The 18,869-nt window shown below is 46.8% G+C and overlaps 2 protein-coding genes across 5 annotated transcripts; both read left to right on the plus strand.

Annotated features, from left to right (window-relative positions):
* Positions 1 to 205: 205 nt before the first annotated feature.
* nup58 (nucleoporin 58) lies at positions 206 to 10,648 on the plus strand. Of its 3 annotated transcripts, XM_077013324.1 has the most exons (14): positions 206 to 598; positions 914 to 1,074; positions 1,247 to 1,279; positions 1,372 to 1,650; positions 1,872 to 2,037; positions 2,181 to 2,246; positions 2,351 to 2,525; positions 3,310 to 3,389; positions 3,796 to 3,914; positions 4,034 to 4,116; positions 4,207 to 4,408; positions 8,960 to 9,043; positions 9,437 to 9,532; positions 9,823 to 10,648. In XM_077013324.1, the coding sequence occupies exons 1-14, from the start codon at positions 519 to 521 to the stop codon at positions 9,990 to 9,992; spliced, it is 1,794 nt and encodes a 597-aa protein (XP_076869439.1). In that variant the 5' UTR covers positions 206 to 518; the 3' UTR covers positions 9,993 to 10,648. The 3 variants fall into 3 exon arrangements, with proteins under 3 accessions (XP_076869439.1, XP_076869441.1, XP_076869442.1); XM_077013326.1 differs by lacking the exon at positions 8,960 to 9,043 and having other exon boundaries at positions 207 to 598; XM_077013327.1 differs by lacking the exons at positions 8,960 to 9,043; positions 9,437 to 9,532 and having other exon boundaries at positions 207 to 598.
* A 229-nt stretch (positions 10,649 to 10,877) lies between these two features.
* zdhhc20b (zDHHC palmitoyltransferase 20b) lies at positions 10,878 to 17,833 on the plus strand. 2 transcript variants are annotated; one of them, XM_077013328.1, is made up of 13 exons: positions 10,878 to 11,178; positions 11,951 to 11,977; positions 12,419 to 12,513; positions 12,725 to 12,845; positions 13,102 to 13,171; positions 13,507 to 13,539; positions 13,633 to 13,753; positions 14,245 to 14,280; positions 14,482 to 14,614; positions 14,747 to 14,873; positions 14,996 to 15,082; positions 15,183 to 15,289; positions 15,423 to 17,833. In XM_077013328.1, the coding sequence occupies exons 1-13, from the start codon at positions 11,061 to 11,063 to the stop codon at positions 15,464 to 15,466; spliced, it is 1,119 nt and encodes a 372-aa protein (XP_076869443.1). In that variant the 5' UTR covers positions 10,878 to 11,060; the 3' UTR covers positions 15,467 to 17,833. The 2 variants fall into 2 exon arrangements, with proteins under 2 accessions (XP_076869443.1, XP_076869444.1); XM_077013329.1 differs by lacking the exon at positions 14,245 to 14,280 and having other exon boundaries at positions 10,881 to 11,178.
* The last annotated feature ends 1,036 nt before the right edge of the window (positions 17,834 to 18,869 follow it).

Below are 18,869 nucleotides of genomic sequence, written 5' to 3' on the forward strand. Positions count from 1 at the left end.
TCAGAGCGGAATGCGTTATCGTCCCGCAGGTGTTTGAGTTTCTATTACCTTTGAAAGTGTAAATATGTATGATTGTTGTTGATTATTTAAAAAGCAAAACGTTTTTTGTGCAGCAATGAATTATTAATGGAACGGAATATCATTTCAGCCACAGTTTGCCGCCGTCGCCGCGCCGGTAGGGGGCGGTGTGAGCGCGAGCAGAAACCGACGCTGCGCTAAAGACGCGCGCGAAGCCACGAGGAAGAAGAACAGTCGCGCGCGGAAATACATTTGAGATTTTTCCCCCTGAAAAAAACAACAACCGTACGTGAAATAAAGTTAGTTATGCACATAGTTTATACCACACGGAGGTGAATGTCGCAGCCAGGGAGGTGAACGTCTCCGGTTTAGAAGTTTAATGATGGTCGCAGCTGCGTGTTGTAGTTTTGGGGCCTGCACGAGGTGGGGGTGTTAGCCAGGCGGCTAGTCGCGCTTAGCTCTCTTCTTACAGGCCTTGAAGTAAACAAACAAACAAACAAATGTCTGGGTTTAACTTCGGAACAAACACTCTGGGCGCCGCCAACACTGGCGCGGGATTTTCATTCGGAACGGCGACCAGGTATGAGAACACAGCTCGGCTAGTCGGGTCAGGTGTGCTAGCCTGGTAACTTCATTATTTATAGAGTCACGTGACATCTAATTACATTAAACCACATTAAAACTCACGTTTTGTGCTACTACATACAACCAGTTCGCATCTAGCAGAGCTTGTAGTCAGTGACCTGATCTGTGAGTAAGAAGAAGAAGAATAGGTTGTAGTGTGTTGGTGAAGTGAATTGACCTGATCTGTGAGTAAGTTGTGTGTTCATGTTGATGAATTGAAGTGGCCTGAGGTGTGAGTAAGTTGTGTGTTGATGAAGTGTCTCTGTCCCAGCGCCCCTGCTACAGGCACCGGCGGCTTCAGTTTTGGGGGTCTGGGCGCCGTGACCTCCACGCCTGCAGCTACCACCACCACCACCTCCTCTCTGGGCCTCGGGGGCAGCTTGTTTGCACAGAAACCGACAAGTGGATTCTCCTTCAGTACACCTGCGCCAGGTATGAAGCGCCTTGATTGTGCAGACTGAACACACTGTTCGTACTGTTTATGCACTCAATAATGGGTATGTTATCATGATTATTTTGGGTCGAAATTAGAAAAGCTTTGCCTGTTTTATCATGTCATAGTAGTGTCCTCTCATCCTCTCATCCTGGTCTTTTGTTGTTCTAGGGGCAACTGCACCATCTACTGGCCTTACTTTAGGTATGGAAAAGCGTCAGGAAACGTTCATCCTTCCCCCCTCCTTATAGTGCAGGTCATTAAACCCTCCACACACATTTTTCTGTTGCTCTCAGGAGCTCCTGTTGCGTCCACGGCCTCCTCAATGGGCTTCGGATTCGGCTTTGGCAAACCTGCGGCGTCTGCGACTCCGTTTTCCTTGACCACCACGACCGCGTCTGCCCCTGCCCCTGCGGCCACCGGCCTGACGTTGGGCTCCGTGCTCACGTCCGCGGCCCCGCAGGCTGGCTCCACGGGGTTCTCTCTCAACCTGGGGGGGACGGCAGCTGCGTCTTCTGCTCCGGCCGTGGGCCTCACGCTCGGCTCCTCTCTCTTCTCCAACCCTGCCTCAACAGGTTAAAATGGTGGAATATTCATGACCTTTGGGTCTGTTTAATGATTCATTTCTGTGTTTCTGGATGCTAAAATGCAAGCTAGTTTCATATATATATACATACACAGGCTCATACATGTAGTCACAGGTGAGGGTGTACTTTAGCTGTAGCTCTCATGGCATGCCAGGTTCACTCTAGCTTTTTTAGATACGTTCTCTTGCTGATGTCTCTGTGTCTTCCAGGCTTGGGACAGTCCACTCTTGGGGCAGGTCTGAGTCTAGGTGGGCTCCTGTCGTCCGCCGCCTCCACGGCTCCTCTTGCTCCTGCGCCCAGCGTGGGTCTGGGTGGAGTGGACTTCAGCACCTCCTCAGAGAGCAAGAGCGATAAGTTGTCTGGTACCAGACCCGAGTGAGTGCCAGACGCTCTTAGTGCATGAGCCTTCCACCCTGACCTGGGGTCAATACTTTGAACTATTAAGATGAACCTGTTTTCTTTCTGCCATATGAATATAAGTGACTCCCTCACTGTCTCCTCTTTTGGCCTCACTGCAGAGACAGCAAAGCACTCAAAGATGAAAATCTCCCTTCTCCAATCTGTAATGACGTGGACAGCTTCCAGTAAGTGGCGTCCCCGCGACGCGCGGGCTTGGGTCGGCCCTACGGACGGTGGCCTCTTGCGTGTATCCTGAGTTGTAAAAGCCACCCCCCGCTGGTCTGTGCAGGAAGTTTGTGAAGGAGCAGAAGCAGGTTCAGGAGGAGATCATACGCATGTCCTCCAAAGCCATGATCAAGGTGCAGGACGACATCAAGAGCCTGAAACAACTGCTGTCGGTCAGCAGCAGTGGGCTGCAGAGGAACGCCCTCTCCATAGACAAACTCAAGATGGAGACCGCCCAGGTACACACAACACACACCGCCCAGGTACTCACAACACACACCGCCCAGGTACACACAACACACACACACACACACACACACACACACACACACACACACACACAACACACACACCGCCCAGGTACACACACCACACACCGCCCAGGTACACACACCACACACCGCCCAGGTGCACACCGCACACATGCTACACACATGCTGCTACACACACACACACACACACACATACACTGCCCAGGTGCACAACAACACATGCAAGTCGAAAGTAACTCAGAAGGTCATTCAGAAGGTTGTGAGTTTATTACAGTTTATTGGGGGAAATATGGTTGCTGTTAAACTTTGCCTCAATCAGTTATTTCTGATTGTGTCATGACTTCATGGGGTTGTTAGTATACAGAGAGGTACAGTAATTTGATTTAGCTGTTGTACTTCCCAAATCTGGTGTTGACTGAAGTTAGTTTCTCCACACGTTCCCATGAGCTCATGGCGAAATGTGTAAGGCAGAGCAGTCTTGGCCAACGAGGGTCAGGATCTTCTTAGTTATGCTGCTTTTGAGGTCCAGGTGTTTGTTTGGGTAAGATGGTACCATATTCATATTATAAGATTTTCAACATACACTAGGGATAAACGCATAGGTGGCAGAGAAAACGGCCCAAGAACAGAACCCTGTGACCCCCAGGACCAGGGCACTCATGTGTTTCCTATATGCTGCTGCTGCTGTCGTTAGCCTGCTAGGCTGCGCTGTTGCCGTGTGACTTACCCGTGACCGTGGTCTGCCTCGCAGGAGCTGAAGAATGCTGACATCGCTCTCAGAACCCAGAAGACACCTCCCGGGCTGCAACATGAGAACACCGCCCCCTCGGAGTGAGTGCACGCTGCCAAGATCAGAGCTTGGCCCGCTTCCACCACAGGGCTTCCAGCAGGACTCGGTCCCAGCCAAGATCTTCCCTGCCTGGCCCAAACAACCATGGCCTTGTCAGCGCTGAGGGTTTTGGGGAGTCTTGATTACATACAGATGGCTGCTTATATTTACAACATGATGTAGGCTAATATGCATAGTAGTTTGTCTGTGTTACCTTATTCACTCAAGTGAATGTTCATATTCTGGAGTTAACTACAATCTGTAGCAGAGTTGATTGTAGTCGACACTTAAATTTGCTCTGCGATAAATAAAACAAAATCTTCCTCCGTGTTTGGTGTTTTAAGCGAGTTTGAGCGTGCGGTACAGGCGTTGTGGGCGTGGCTAACCCTTCCTGTTACGTCTTCCCAGTTATTTCCGCGTCCTGGTGGAGCAGTTTGAGGTTCAGCTGCAGCAGTACAGGCAGCAGATCGAGGAGCTGGAGAACCACCTGACCACCCAGAGCAGCGGCTCCCACATCACCCCCCAGGGTAGAGGGCAGCCCCCCTGCACACAGCCTTTGGCCTTGCAGCATCTACATGGTTCTCCTACCCCCTCTGGGCGTATATATGTGTACACTGAGTTTGTGCTCGATACCTTCTGTTTGCAGATCTCTCCCTGGCCATGCAGAAACTCTACCAGACGTTCGTGGTCTTGGCAGCTCAGTTACAGGCGGTCCATGAGAACGTGAAGGTGCGTGATCTTCGGGCTTCCGCTCCGAGCTGCTGTACGTCTGTCAGTCCAGGACCAGGTGTGATCAGCTCCGCCCTCCCTCCCCCACAGGTGCTGAAGCATCAGTACCTGAGCTACCGCCGCGCCTTCCTGGACGACTCCACCGACGTCTTCGAGTCGAAGCGCACGGCCGTCCGCAAGCCGCAGGGAGCCCCGCCACTCACCACGGGCCCCGCCCCCTTCGGCGCCGTCCCCAACGCGGCGGCCGTCGCCATGGCGGCCACGTTGGCGCAGCAACAGCAGCCCGCCCCAGGTCTGACCGCCTTCAAGTTCTAGAAGCTTCTGCTTGAGCGAAAGGCAGCGAACGCGTCTGGGAGCTGAGGGGGAGGCACAAGCAGGCAGGAAGAGGGGAGAGAAAAAGAGAGAGAGGAGATGGATGGATGGATGGATGAAGAGAGAGAGAGAGAGATAGAGGGAGGATACAGAATGAACCATGAAAGCCATGAAAGATCTGTGTTTTCTTCCTTTTGCTCCAAACCCCCGCAAACCGCACCCACCCACCCACAAACGGACCTTTTGGTTGGTCCTTGGTGGGATGTGGGAAAGAGAGGAGTGGACTATCGTCTCTGCTCATTGGTCCTCGTCCCATTGTCCCCCCCCCCCTTCACTTGCCAGGTGCCACTCATGATTGGAGGGCTAGAATTAGAGTCTTGAGAGAAATACGAAGACCTGTGTCTCAGGACACGTTAGGTTTGCCAACGTTAGATTTTGTTTTTTGGATAATAGTGTGCAGAGTGTTCGGGTTTCCAGGTTGGTCACACTATGAGTATTAAGGTCTGATTGAAAGGTGTGTGTGTGGGGGGGGGGGGGGTGGTGAATTTTAAGATATGGCTCACTCACAGTTCTGCAGTGGATGGGTTAAATATGTACCAGAGAGTGTTTTCATTTTAATTAATCAGGTGACTTTTATGAAATATGAATTGATTACAGGGTTCTTTTTATATTATTATTATTGTTATTATTATCTTGTGATTAGCAAAGGTGCTCAACTCACTTGGCATTGGTGCATATATAAATTCCAAATACTGAAGAGGTTGCCTTTCATGGAAGCCTCGTGTTTTCTGTTGAAACTAAAATAGTATTTCATTCTATTCGATTTTTACCTAATTGACATTTTAAATCACTATCTGCTCAGCTCCAAGGATACATTTTTACTGGCTCTAGTAAGAAGTTTGCCTGTCAGTGGCAGTAATGTAGCAATCACTACAGAAGTCAATCTGCATGGGAGTAAACATGACCTCCTGTCTCAGTCTCTGGTGTATATAGCATGTGGGGTTGGAACAGTAATTGGCTAAACCCCCATAGCCGCGTGTTTTGTTTGTTTCCTGATCTTTTTAGATGGTGTCTGGTTGTTGCTCAGATGTGCGAGTGTGGGTGAGTTCCTCTCCAGACTTCTCTGTGAAACCTGAGCCCAGACGTGCACTGTGTGCAGATTAATGTGAACTCAAGGAGAACTTGGTGCATTTCGTAATGTACAGTCCTTAAAAACCAAAAGAACCCCTCGTTGGTGTAGTTGGCGTAGTCTGCAGCAGACCGAACCCAGGCCACGTGTGCCACGGCATTCATGAAGGACACGCCTCCGATTTAGTTTGAATAGTTATTTTTTTGGATGATGGTGCATTCATTGCCCCACACACTATAGCTTCTTTATGCCTTTACGCCCGACCGCAAGTACAATGTAAAGCCTCCAGCGAAATGGGCCCTGCCCTGTTTTACTGCGCATGAACTCCAAAAAAGAACCAATAGATTGTTGGCGTCGTCTCCCACCAGGCCCACGTTGGGGCCTTTCTGATTCTTCCAGTGACCTCTGCGGCCCTAGCTGGGCCCCCGCGTCAGGGCTCTTACTCGGGCTGTACAGACGCATCGGGCGCTTTCCCGCCCCCGAGTTCTCGCCCGTTCCTAGCTACGTCAGAACTGACGTCTCACGTGAGCTTGACGTTTCTGACGCTCTGAGTTCTGACCTTGCTGTAGGAGGTTTTGGAGGTCGCCTATGCATTTTAGTTTTGTACTAAATTTTTGGATGGCATGCTACTGATTTTACAAGAGTGTTAATGAATAGTTGTTGTACATTCGTGGGAGACTAATAATTCTTTGAATATGGTATAATTCTTATATTTTATTTATTGATATTTTTTAACATTCATTTCATTTTAGTAGCTTTGTAAAGTCTGTTATCCCTTACTGGTAACCATGGTAGCATTCGTGGTGTCCCTGGAGATGAAACCGCAATAACGGGTTACAGTTGTGTGAAATTTGATGGATTCTTCTCATGGCGTAGTGGAATAATTGTGGTTCTCGGTAATCATAACCTTGGAGAGGTTTAATCTTCTTATGAGTGTTGATGGCATCAGCGGTAGCAGCACCCGTTCACCACGCCTCCTGATACACCCGCCAGTGATGTCAGGCCTGAAGCCGTAAAGGTTTATGCCAGTTACAGATGAAAACGTAACGGACCTGGAGGGTTTGTGTGTGGACCCGCATGGTAATCATCGCCCAAAAGGGGCAAAGGCTTCTAAAACCAGCCGGTGCCGCCAGGGTGGGGGTGTGTGTGTGGGGGTGTGTGTGTGGGGGTGTGTGTGTGGGGGTGTGTGTGTGGGGGTGTGTGTGTGGGGGTGTGTGTGTGTGTGGGGGGGTGTGTGTGTGGGGGGGTGTGTGTGTGGGGGGGTGTGTGTGTGGGGGGGTGTGTGTGTGGGGGGGTGGGTGTGGGGGGTGTGGGGGTGTGTGTGGGGGGGTGTGGGTGTGTGTGTGGGGGGGTGTGTGTGTGTGGGGGTGTGTGTGTGGGGGGGTGCTGGATCGTCGTTGGCTGTTTGGTTTTTTGCCTTCCCATTTTTATGGTAGGGTTAGGGTTAACATTTTATTATGGCAGAAATGTGATTGTGGAACAGCTCGGTTAAGACGGAGTTCGTCAGCTAAGTAAGGGTTTTGTACTTTAATTAGACTAAATACTTGACTGTTCTTGTGTAAGTTTGAGTGTGTGCTTGTGTGTTTTTGCAAGATTCTGTATTGATTATTTGTGCCTTTGCACCTCAGATACCACAATTGGTTGCATGACACGATCTTCCCAGTATGTATTCCAGACTAGAACAGCTTTGTTACCCACAATGCTCCAGTCCGTGACGAGTCGGGTAAAGCGGTGTTCTCACTAGAACCAGATCCTCAGTCACTGCAGAAAAGTGCAGTGGTGTCTCTGAGCGGAGTGGTTTTGTACAGAAATGTCTGGCACTTGACTTCTCACCTATGTAAGGGCTATCATGCTTTGTCTTTGAGTCTGAGAAGCTACACCATGTGACCTGCAGTGAGATTTTGTGCCAATAGTGTTGAGCCTTTATAGCCTTTTGGCCTTGTTGTGGTCAGCATCTGCTGCTCTGGGCTTCAGTCCAGTATCTCTCTCTCTCTCTCTACGGTGGCTGCTGAGAGACAATATTCCTTAATACAGGTGCTCCTGCGTGCTTGATGCGATCCTAGATTGTCCGGGCTGTGTGACGGACGTGACTTTTGTATTAAATATGCACACGGTCATTGTGCTTCCCAAGGTGAACCTTGTGTGGAGCACCTTGTGTGGAGTCCAGTGGAGGGCGGAGCTGAAAGGGAAGACTGTGATTTCCTTAAGTCGTAATGCATGGGTAGACGCACTGTTGAATCGTAGACTAGTCTCTTGTTGAGCACGGCATTAGTGTGGCAGTGCTGGTAAATCCGTAGACCCACCTCTGAGCACACAATGCTGAGTCTTGCATTATTCTCACTTAACTATTATGAATAACCTTGCATGGTTAATTGTTTTCTTAATTATGATTACCTTTTTATCACTTTATACAAAGTGGCTTCTTTGTCTTGGTATTCGTCAACGCACTTGAACAGGAGGGCTGGTCTGATTTTCAGTACAGTTTCCATGTGTTGGAACAATGGCACTTAAAGGAGCTTGAGATTTTGGCTGTTTACACACAGTAACATTAAGGTTGATTCTAATTTATCATTTGAGTGTGTTTTAGTGCATTTAGGCTATATTTAAACCATTGCTTGTTGGTGATTATGATATGGTGTGCATTTTGTTCTAGATGTCATAACTACAGTAGGCGTTGTCACCGTTTGAAATGCATTCTTGGAACATTAGCCTCAGTTCTGAATCAAACCGTGTTAATACAATAGCAAGTAGGAATCAGTTTGTCCTGAACTGTTTGTCATGTTTTATGTAAGTGGATTGCTTTAAATTGACAATAAATCAGTTTTCTTAAAGAAAAGCCCTTGTCTTTGTTTCTTTTTGACTGAAGTTCTTCATATAAATTAATTGGATGAAGTATAATTAAAATTGAGATGCTAATTGTATATGATATCGCATCTCTGAGTAAGAAATCAAAAACGAAACAAAAAAAAAACCAGCTAAAAGGAAACGAGACAGGAGCACATGCACTAAATGTAGCTGCAGGGCCCGTTTGAAAATGCCGTCCTCCAACATCCCGGTGAAATGCTTTAGTGAGTGGTGAGGGGACAGCACGTTGGTATGAGGACTAGTGGAGCGTTGTTTACATCAGGTAAGTAAGGGCAAGATACGAGAACCGGTCCCAGTATCGAGTTACTGCTCAAGGCTTTTTCTCCAGGGAGACTTGAAGGACTGAACGTCTAGGGCTGGATTAGCTCTGAAGGTGTGGACATGTTAACACCAGAGTCCCTGGAATGAGGTCTGATGGCATATGGTGCTAAGTTCTCCAAGCATCTTGCAGTCTGACGTTTGAAAAAGGGTTTGTTTGTTTTTTTTTTTGGCGAGACTATATGGAAAGTAAGTTCTTCTGCTCTTTCTCTGTCCCAGGGACGCAGGCGCCCCTAGTGGGGAGTTTTGGCACACCCTTTGCCTCGGGCATGGGCACTAGTATTGGCTCTACCAGCCATGGAGGTACCCCCTGTTTTATACTGTTTCTCTCCGCTACCATTCTCAATCTGCAGTGATGTGCTCTCAGTGGTTAGGAATGAAAGAGATGTTTAAATGTGCAGATAACCGCTGTAGTTCTCAGGCTGATTTGAGGGGTGTGTGAGACTGCTAGTTAAGATTTCCCTCCTCCTGCAGTACAGACACGCCTCCTGCAGTACAGACACGCCTCCTGCAGTACAGACACGCCTCCTGTAGTGCTTCCTTGTTTCCCCTCATTATCATGTCCCTTTTGTCTTCCTATCTCTGTGGGTGCACGTAGACTGATGCGGGGTTGGCGTTATGCTTTTGTGAGAGGGTGGTGTTTGGCGGAGGTGCCGTGGGCTACAGCTCAGCGTGTCCCGCTCTGTCTCTCGACAGCTTTCGGTAGCGGGACGGGGTTCGGGGCCATGGCAGCGGGAGGCTCGTCGTTTGGTTTTACCGCTAGCAAGCCGTCTGGAGGGAGCCTGAGCGCAGGTGTGTTCCACGGCCCCCTCCTCGCCCGTCCTCACACCACGCGTGGCGAACATCTCCATCACCCTCCACCACTCTCCACTCGTGTATCAAACGGAGAAGGAACCGACGAAACCACTTCACTCACTGGTTTAAAGGCGGGGTGGCGTGACCCTGCCAAAAGAAACCGTTTCCTTCAGCTTTGTGAATCTGTTGAGAAAGAAATGCTAAATCAGCGTGAAAAAAATGCATCGTGTTCTGAACCGTGTTTAAGAGCAGTTTCCATCAGTAACCCTGCTCTCTTCTCCCTGCAGGATTCGGAAGTTCCAGCACTTCAGGTTTCAACTTCAGTAACCCAGGGATCAACGCGTCGGCTGGGCTTACCTTTGGAGTATCCAACGCCCCCGCCACAGGCTTCGCCACTGGAGGCCCTCTGCTGCAGCTCAAAAAACCCCCAGCGGGCAACAAGCGAGGCAAGAGATAGAAGAGCCAGCATCATGGGGTTAAAGGGAATATGCATTTAGGCCACAAGGAGTCAACGTTAGTTGCAGATCTCTGAACCTGTTGATGAGAGTTCTTACGGAACAGCCATCTTATTAGCACACTTGATGTTTTTGTGTTTTTGCGCTTCAATGTGTCTTGTACTTTAAAATTATTTTCTGTGTATTTTCTCACTGATTCTGATGCTACACTGACGCTCCGCTAGTGTGTGGGATTATCGACCTTGGGACTGTTGACATGATGTAGGATGGGTTTTACAACCTGCTGCAGGTCATGGAGTGACTGGATGTATTATTGAGGAAGCCTCAATATGAAGCCATTTTGAGAATATTTGCAATCTCAGCCCCTCTGTATTCTTGTCACATTGTTTACGCTGTGACTGTGTGCGTCTCGGCCCATCTAGCATGTTAACTGTTCTTCTCATTCACAATAAGATAATGATTCATTTTTTTTTCTCCTTGAAGTGTACCAGAAAGTGATGGCTACCAGTGTGAAAATGTTTACTGTGTGCCTCCATTTACTGTTTTGTTTTGCCTGTTGTATTGTCAATTACCAAATAGTAACTTTCTAGACTTTGTGTGCAAATCTGTATTTTTTTCGACTTGAGAGGTTTAATAATAAAAGTAAAAATGAATTCTCCATTGTCTTGCTTTGGTTGTTAACTGAGTGAAAAGAAAGAAACTTGTTGTCTACCGAAACATTAAAGCCCGGACTTATAGGCACAATGCAAAGCAATTAAAGATCTCTTGGCACACTATGTGCAAAATATGATTGAATGTTTTGACGGGACGGGGGGTGGGTTCGATCCGATGCCTAAACCAGTGCTGGGTCTGGGCGTGCCGTGCTGGAATCTGGGCGTGCCGTGCTGGGGTCTGGGTGTGCAGTGCTGGGGTCTGGGCGTGCCGTGCTGGGTCTGGGCGTGCCGTGCTGGAGTCTGGGCGTGCCGTGCTGGGGTCTGGGCGTGCCGTGCTGGGTCTGGGCGTGTAGTGCTGGGTCTGGAGGCTGGAGCAGACCGGACGCCCAGCGCTCTTCGTGGTGTAGGCATGCGAAGATGGCGCCTTCACACGTCCTGAGATGCTGTCAGCGGGGTCTGGCGTGGATCCCCGTCGTCTTCATCGCGTTGGTGGTGTGCTGGTCGTACTACGCCTACGTGGTGGAGCTGTGTGTGTGTAAGTCTCGGCTCGGTTCGTCTGGTCTCGGTTCAGGGTCTCTTCACAGCTGGCTGGGTCACTAGGGAAACCAGGAAGTGTCTGGAGCTGCAGCTCTTTGGGCGGCTTGGTGTCTATATTTTTGGCTTTGTATCCGTGTAAATACGTGAAACCTGAGGGTATCTTGTAGTGTTCGTGTTTATTCGTGTGTTGTGTTTCCCCGCCGGTGTTTCTCCACACTGACGGTGTCGCTGGGTTTTTATCAGCGAAGCTAACCAGCTAGCATGGACAGCCGATTAAAGCTGCTCTAGTGTTCTTGTTAATTTATTTTTGGGGTTATTTAACATCTCCCAGTTAAATGTATCCGACCACTTCGGAAATATTTTAACTGAACATTTTAACTTCGAAGAGGTGATGAACCACGATATCGTTCTTTGGAGCCGTTTTAGCCGAACAGGAGTGACTGTGGGTCGGGCAGCCTGAGGCGAGCTACCGCCTGCTGGCCGCCAGGTCTACGGGGATCTCTCTCTATCTATCTCTCTCTATCTCTCTCTCTTTATCTATCCATCTATCTATCTCTCTGTGTACAAAAAAACCCAAATATTTGGCTTTCAGTTCGAGATATATATTGTGTATGCGTAAAATAAATCCAGGTTTTTCAAGCCACCTGGATGAACAGGTCAGGTAGGCAGCTTAGTCTGTCAGGAACTTCAGTCTCTCCAACAGGTGATGCTGAACACTTTCACAAAAGCATTTTAAACCATGTCTTCCTCTCTTTTTTAACCTTTTACAGTCACGATTCGGAGCACTTGCGAAAAAAGTAAGTAACTACAGTGACAGCCAGGAATATATGGCAATGTACTCTTTAACTTGACGTTTTCTTGCCCATTTACTCATGATCAGGTTAAAAAAAAGATTGAATCACTATATAGCTGAATCATTGTGTTACATACACATTACATTAACCATTACATACATATATTTTGCCTGAAGTATAAATAATAAATAAAGACAGAGAGATTCTGGATGTGGTTTCTAAGTGTAGGTGCGTATGGTTGGCACAACTAGAGCTGAGTGTACGTTTCCTGGTTGTGCTGAGCACAGCCTGCATCACTAATCAGAAACAGACAGAGCAGTGATGAATTCAATCCTGTGTCTGGCACGCAATTACTGTGTCTGAAACCCTTCATGGCATTTTATGGCAGTGTCACTTGAACTGCTGTTGGAGGGCGTTTAACACTGTGCTCTCTGCTCCTCGTAGCTATCTACTTGGTTGTCTTTCACCTTTCGTTCATCATGTTTGTTTGGTCGTATTGGAAAACCATCTTTACAAAACCAGTGAATCCATCCAAAGAGGTAAGCTAAATGAAAACCAGTTAAACGTGTAAGGTTTCCCACGCTTAAGTAACCAGCTACAATTTTTATTTGAAAGGTGACTGTTTGTTTTGTACATGATTTATTAGATAGTCGAGGGGATGAAATGTTGAGTGCAGATTTGTTATTCAGTGTGTGTGTGTGTGTGTGTGTGTGTGTGTGTGTGTGTGTGTGTGTGTGTGTGTGTGTGTAGTTCTGCTTGCCCAAAGCTGAGAAGGAGCAGTATGAAAAGGAGGAGCGTCCAGAAACTCAGCAGGAGATTCTGAAGAGAGTGGGCAGCGTTCTGCCCCTCTACACCCGCACTGGGGCTGGAGGTGAGACACACACCTGTGGCCCTGTGGTCAAGGCAAGGTGAAACTGGTTGGTTGTTTTGAGTGAGTGGGGTTAGTATCTGCAAAATGTGAGTGAAGGTTTCTCCCCAAATGTATACATGGCAAATTACTTCCCAGTCAGCAATATAAAAAATCATGTGATGCATAACTTGCAGTTAAAAAAGAAGCCACAGGTAGGTTGTTTTGTTTATTGTGACTTCATGATGTGACCTTTGCTCTCCTGATTTCTTCCTCTTAGCCATCCGGTACTGTGACCGCTGCCAGGTGATCAAACCAGACAGGTGTCATCACTGCTCTGCGTGTGACATGTGAGTCATGGTCTGTTATTAGCTACTACACACAGTTCCCTCTTGGGTAAAGGCACCATGTTCTGAGTGTGGGTGTAATTATAATAGTGATAGACAAATATTGGCTTTCAAGCTTGATTGCTACCACTACTCCTCGTTTTGTGTAGTTAGATTTGTATGTGACCACACCAACGCAGTAATGTTTCTAGCTGACCTCATAGGGTGTATTTGTTTTAGTAAGTGTAGTAAAATGTGTCTTATTTGACTATTCATGTTTAAATTTTTTTACCCAGTCCCATTTGAAAGTTGAAATATCTCTTGGTCCCCAGTCAGAGTGATTTTTATGTTGTTTGTAGGTGTGTGTTAAAGATGGATCATCACTGTCCATGGTGAGTGAAAGGTTTTCTCTTTTTTTGAGATATTGAGTAATCTCTTTCTTTAGGAATGATGTGTGTCTGCTTACTTATCATCTTTTCCCACAGGGTGAACAACTGCGTGGGCTTCTCCAACTACAAGTTCTTCATCCTCTTCCTCGCCTATTCACTTGTTTATTGTTTATTTATTGCCGCCACTGTCCTCCAGTACTTCATCAAGTTTTGGACAGTGAGTTGACTACTAAGACCCGTTTAAACTCTATAACAACAGCATGTTTTCTATTTTTTATTCCCCCCCCCCTTCATTTTCATCATGAACATCTTGACTGTCATACAGAAGCTGTTTGGAAAATGATTTGGGCTTTGGGTGTCTGCCGTAATGCAGACACCCACTGAATGCAGTGTTTCTGATGATGTGTTTCCCCTTCATGCCCCACCAGGCAAACCAAAGTTTTGCCCTTCCCCCTTGTGACCACCCACCCCCACCAGTCACCAGCGCTGTTCCGCTCACCAGCTCACCCCCCCCCCCCCCCTTTCTGCTTGTCTTTCCCCTTCCAAAACCACTCCTCTCCTTACACCCTCCACCTTCCTCCATCTTACTCCATCTTCCACCCCAGCTGACTTCTCCTTGCCCCTCTCTGCCCTGCTAACAGATGTGTGTGGTGATCTATCCCTCTCTCTTCTCCTTGTGTCTAACTGTCTGTCTCTGTTTGCACTAAGCTTTGCCGGAGGAAATCGGCAGAGAATTGTCCGAAGGTAAAATCACCTGGTGTTGGTGCCCGATGTTCTTGGAGCGTGTCCACACTAGTGAAATAGCCGTCAGTTGTCTCTGTGTGGTCAAACGTGCCCTTTCCAGGTTGTCTTGAGTGGCATGTCGTGACCCGTCGTTGACCCTTGTCTCACGACTTTCCTCTCTTCTTCTCTCTCACACCCCCCCCCCCCCTCCCCGCCCCTCAGAGTGAGCTGCAAGACTCTCACGCCAAATTCCATGTCTTATTTCTCTTTTTTGTGGCGGCCATGTTCTGCATCAGCATCCTATCGCTCTTCACGTACCACCTGTGGCTCGTTGGAAAGAACCGCTCCACCATAGGTAACCCCGCTCCCTCCCCTCTGGCCAATTGAACGAAGCCACATTGCCGCGGCTCTTGTGTGGGGCCGTCTGATTGGCAAGTTTTGACAGTCTCGTGCTTCTTCTCTTTTCCCATCCCAACTCGCCGCTCAGAGGCGTTCCGGGCACCTGTGTTCAGGAACGGCCCTGATAAAAATGGATTCTCGCTGGGCTTCACCAAAAATATTGCGCAGGTGTTCGGAGACCAGAAGAAGTACTGGCCGCTGCCCGTGTTTACTAGGTGAGCTTGGTGTGTGCTGTGAGTTTGTTTTGTTTTGTTTAAGATTGGGGTTTATTTGATGGTTTTATTTCGTAGGCCATAGAAAGGAGCTTCTCAGTGTTTCTGTTCTTCCCCTTCTGCAGTCAGGGAGATGGTCTCATCTTCCCAACCCGACTGGTGTCCATAGACCCAGAGCAGCCCACCGTAGTTCTACATCCCAACAGCTTCAGGTGAGGTGCTGTTTTTCACGGCCACCACTTGGGGGCAGTAGTGGACCAGCATGTGGATAATGCAGTTCTATGTTCTGTGATATCCGCCCTTCTCCCCCAGTGCTGAAGTTCAGCAGTCTGGCTCTCTCAGTGAGTCCCAGAACCGTCTGCTCAGAGACAACCTCCACGCCAACGAAGATTACCCGGAGATTGTTGCTGTGAAGTCAGGTACGACTAGCGGTGCCGCTCGAGTATCTAGCCATGTTAGAACTGAGCTGTGGCAAAATCTGTCACGATGTACTGTGGCCTTAGGCCTTAGCTTGTGGTTATTGGTCAAGAATTGTGGTTTTTTCTATCACAGATGGAGCCGAGACCCTTGCTGTCTGCACAGAGAGCAGGTCGTAGCCCAGTGGGACTAAGCAGCCCCTGGGCTTTGGAGTGACAGACGGCATGTTCTCGCTCCAGACTGCAGGGGGCACTGGAGGGTCTGCTCTCAGCTTTCACCCTTCAGTAGGATGGAGAAACGTCCATCAGATCTGCTGCCTTAAATGACTCCATGTCTCCACCGGCCTCCACGCGTTGATGTTGGAGGCCTGGACCTTCTCGCCCAGAATGATCCTGATGTCTTAGTAAACGGTGAAGGTCCCGCGGTTGTGACGGAGAAATGTGGACCATGCCCTCGCTTTTGCTTGTTTGCACAGCAGATACGTTTCCTCAAAACCTCCACCGACCTCCCCACGGTCGTTTGGACCTGCGGATATTTGCGTAGGCGTCTTCACACCTACACACACCTCCCCTCAACCCACCATCACACACACACATATTCACATTTTCTTGGCTACTCAAGTTTTTGTGCATGTCCTCTAACTGGTTGTTTACCAAAACTGCACTACCATCGTTAAGGGCATTTATCCCTTTGTGCTATTCCTCTACTCGTGGACTCCAGGACCACCACGAGGTTGCCAAGGTCCGAGTAGGGATGATGAGATGTTTACATAGCAATTAGCTGTCTTAAGAGCTATAGCCAATTAAATCTATTTTCCTTGTTTTTTGTTTGTGAATGTATGCTTGTTTTAGCCAGCGAGATGTTGCTCAACATTTGCATATTTGTGATGGACTGATTCCTGGTATGTGAAATTGAGGTCAGTTTTAAAACACATCCCAGCACAGAAAAAGCAAGTTTGCACATTCAGATTAAATCAGCTCATTTTTAGGTGTGTGTTTCTCTCCCTGAACATCGTACACCACTTGTGGGAGATCTTAAACATTCCCACTACACAGCAGAAGCAGGTCATTCTCCTTCATGGACCTTAAACCTCAGCCAGTATATTTGTGCACAAGTCACTATAGGTGTAACACTTTTCATAATGGTTTTCATTTCGAGTGGGGACTGAATCTGTTTGTCCGGGACTTTTCTCCCACTCTTATGTCAAACCCCATTTCATAATGTGTATAAATTGACATGATTTCATTTGCATATAATCTGATTTTAAAAACGATTTCCTCATTATGGTTTTTAATTGATCTCTTGCATAATGGATTTTTTATGTGTGTATGCTGATTGCCCTATAAGAATTTTTTTTTCCCATTTTGTAATTAATTTGGTGGGTCTTCTGTGATGCGTGTCTGCCTTGTTAAGTCAGAGTGCACTGGCGCTGTGCACTGACATAAAGGGCTAAACATCAGGGCTCTTTTATAGAGTGTTTACAACATGTAAATAATACCTCTCTAGTCTTACAGTCTAGTCCTGTCACCATGAAAACCAAATAGGCCCCGCCCCCATGTGAGCTGGCCAATGCTGTTGCTCCGTTGTGACCAGTCGAGACCACAGATGGTGACTTCGTTCAAAACACCTGCTGCTATGTTCAAGTCAACTTTCCTTTCTGTGCCGACTCCCATCCATATATCACCTTTATAAATAATGTGCTGGTGAATTGTTGTTCTTGTGTTCTGTTATCCAAAGTGTAAAAAGCTGTGAAATGTGAAGTGTGTGCGTGTGTTGAAATGTGCATGGTGCTGGACATTTGTGACCTGGTGTGGTGTTTTGCTGCTTGTGGTGAAGTAATTGGTTTAATTGTTTGCTTGTATCAGTAAAATGTCCCCGGTCACAACCCTGCTGGGGCTTTGGGTGTCAGTTCAGGTGGTGAAGATTTGGGATTCAAATGGGGTCAAATACAGAAATACCATATGGTATACACTATTGATGATTTTTTTTTTTTTGTCCTTTTTGTTCTTAAATATATCATGTTAATTTCCAAACAGCAATCTGATAAAAAAAATATTTGAATCAAAACTATTGCAACTGAAGTGATTATTTTCAGGCAGTTTTCAGGAATCCTACTTTTTATGCAGATTTGTGCATTATTGCATCATCCTCATCTACTTGTGCTTTTTGTGCCTCGAACCTTTTATTATTTATTTATTGTTCTGTAAACCAAATCTCTCTTTACAAGCCATACAGGACTGTGAAAGGACTACTTACTTTGGACCATAATTGTAGAGGATCTTTTAAAAGAGTGAGGTCAGCTCATGTTAGCATGTGTAGTCATTTGTACTTTGCTCGTGGTGCAAGCTGCAGACTTGGATTGCCAGTGTTATGACGTTTTAATAAAATTGTAGTGTCTATATATACAGAATACCCATCATGTAAAAACGGTGAACATCAATCTATTTTTCATGTCTGATTAATTTGAATCTTGATATTTTGTGAATGAAGTACTGGCTTATGTGGATCTGATTAAATTAAATGGGCGTTTGGTTAAAAAAGCGAAACTAGCCCGTGTCTGTGTGTGTGTGTGTGTCACAGAAAAATGGCAAAAACAGGACTTCAAGAGAGTGTCTATGCAAATATTTGTACATATTGGTGTGTAGAGGTTGCTACCAGAAGCCACTTAATACAGGACACTGCTGAATTTGCAGTTATCATCTGTAATACAGCAGTAAGGTATGGTGTGTGCTGGAAGTGATGTTTATTTACTTATTTATTTTATTGCTTCATTAGTGTTCACTATTCTTGGCTATGACTGCTGTGTGTATTTGTGCAGAACATAAACATTGATGCTTTTCTTCAACTTGCATGATCTAACCTGCCATTTCTTCTACATATAATATTCAGGTAAGAATGCTTTTATTATTTGTTGTGATTATTAATTAGTCTTATATAACATAGTAATTTAATTTAATCTGAAAATATTGTGTCCTTTAATATCACTCAAGTCACTAAAAAAAATCAGACAAATATCCACTTTTCCACACCTACTACCCTAATCACAACCCGTTCGTTTTCACAGCTATTTCTTGCATCAGTCGGAGCAGGGGCAGCCTTGTGGGGAGAGGTTTGGACACTCAGGGCCACCGTAGTGTTCAGGGCCCTCTCATCACCCTGAACTCAGTGCTCCATAACCTGCAGCCTGATCAACTCTCCTCGCACACTTCATGTGAGGAATGTCAAATAATGCCTGGTTGCTCTTCCAAAAACACTACAACTATGTGGAATTAGTTATTTAGGAATTAGCACTCTGATGAGAAAGAAATGTAGACAATTAAGGCAATATGACTTCTGACTGGCAATGGGAAGGGGAAAACAGTGTTGCTCAGATAAACAAGATTTAGCCATGATATCTTAAAAAATAAAAACAAGCATAGATAATACATCCCACACAAACCATCCCCCAAATCACAGAACCACAACTCCACAGTGATGTTTAAAATCCAGGTGGGAATTCCAGATTAGTAACTGCAGTGTACTGCAGTAATGATAATTATCTATAATAGCACCTTTCATACATGCAACGCAAAGTGCTTCACG

The sequence above is a fragment of the Brachyhypopomus gauderio genome, chromosome 7 (genome assembly GCF_052324685.1).
Source record: "Brachyhypopomus gauderio isolate BG-103 chromosome 7, BGAUD_0.2, whole genome shotgun sequence".
NCBI classification, from domain to species: Eukaryota; Metazoa; Chordata; class Actinopteri; order Gymnotiformes; family Hypopomidae; genus Brachyhypopomus; species Brachyhypopomus gauderio.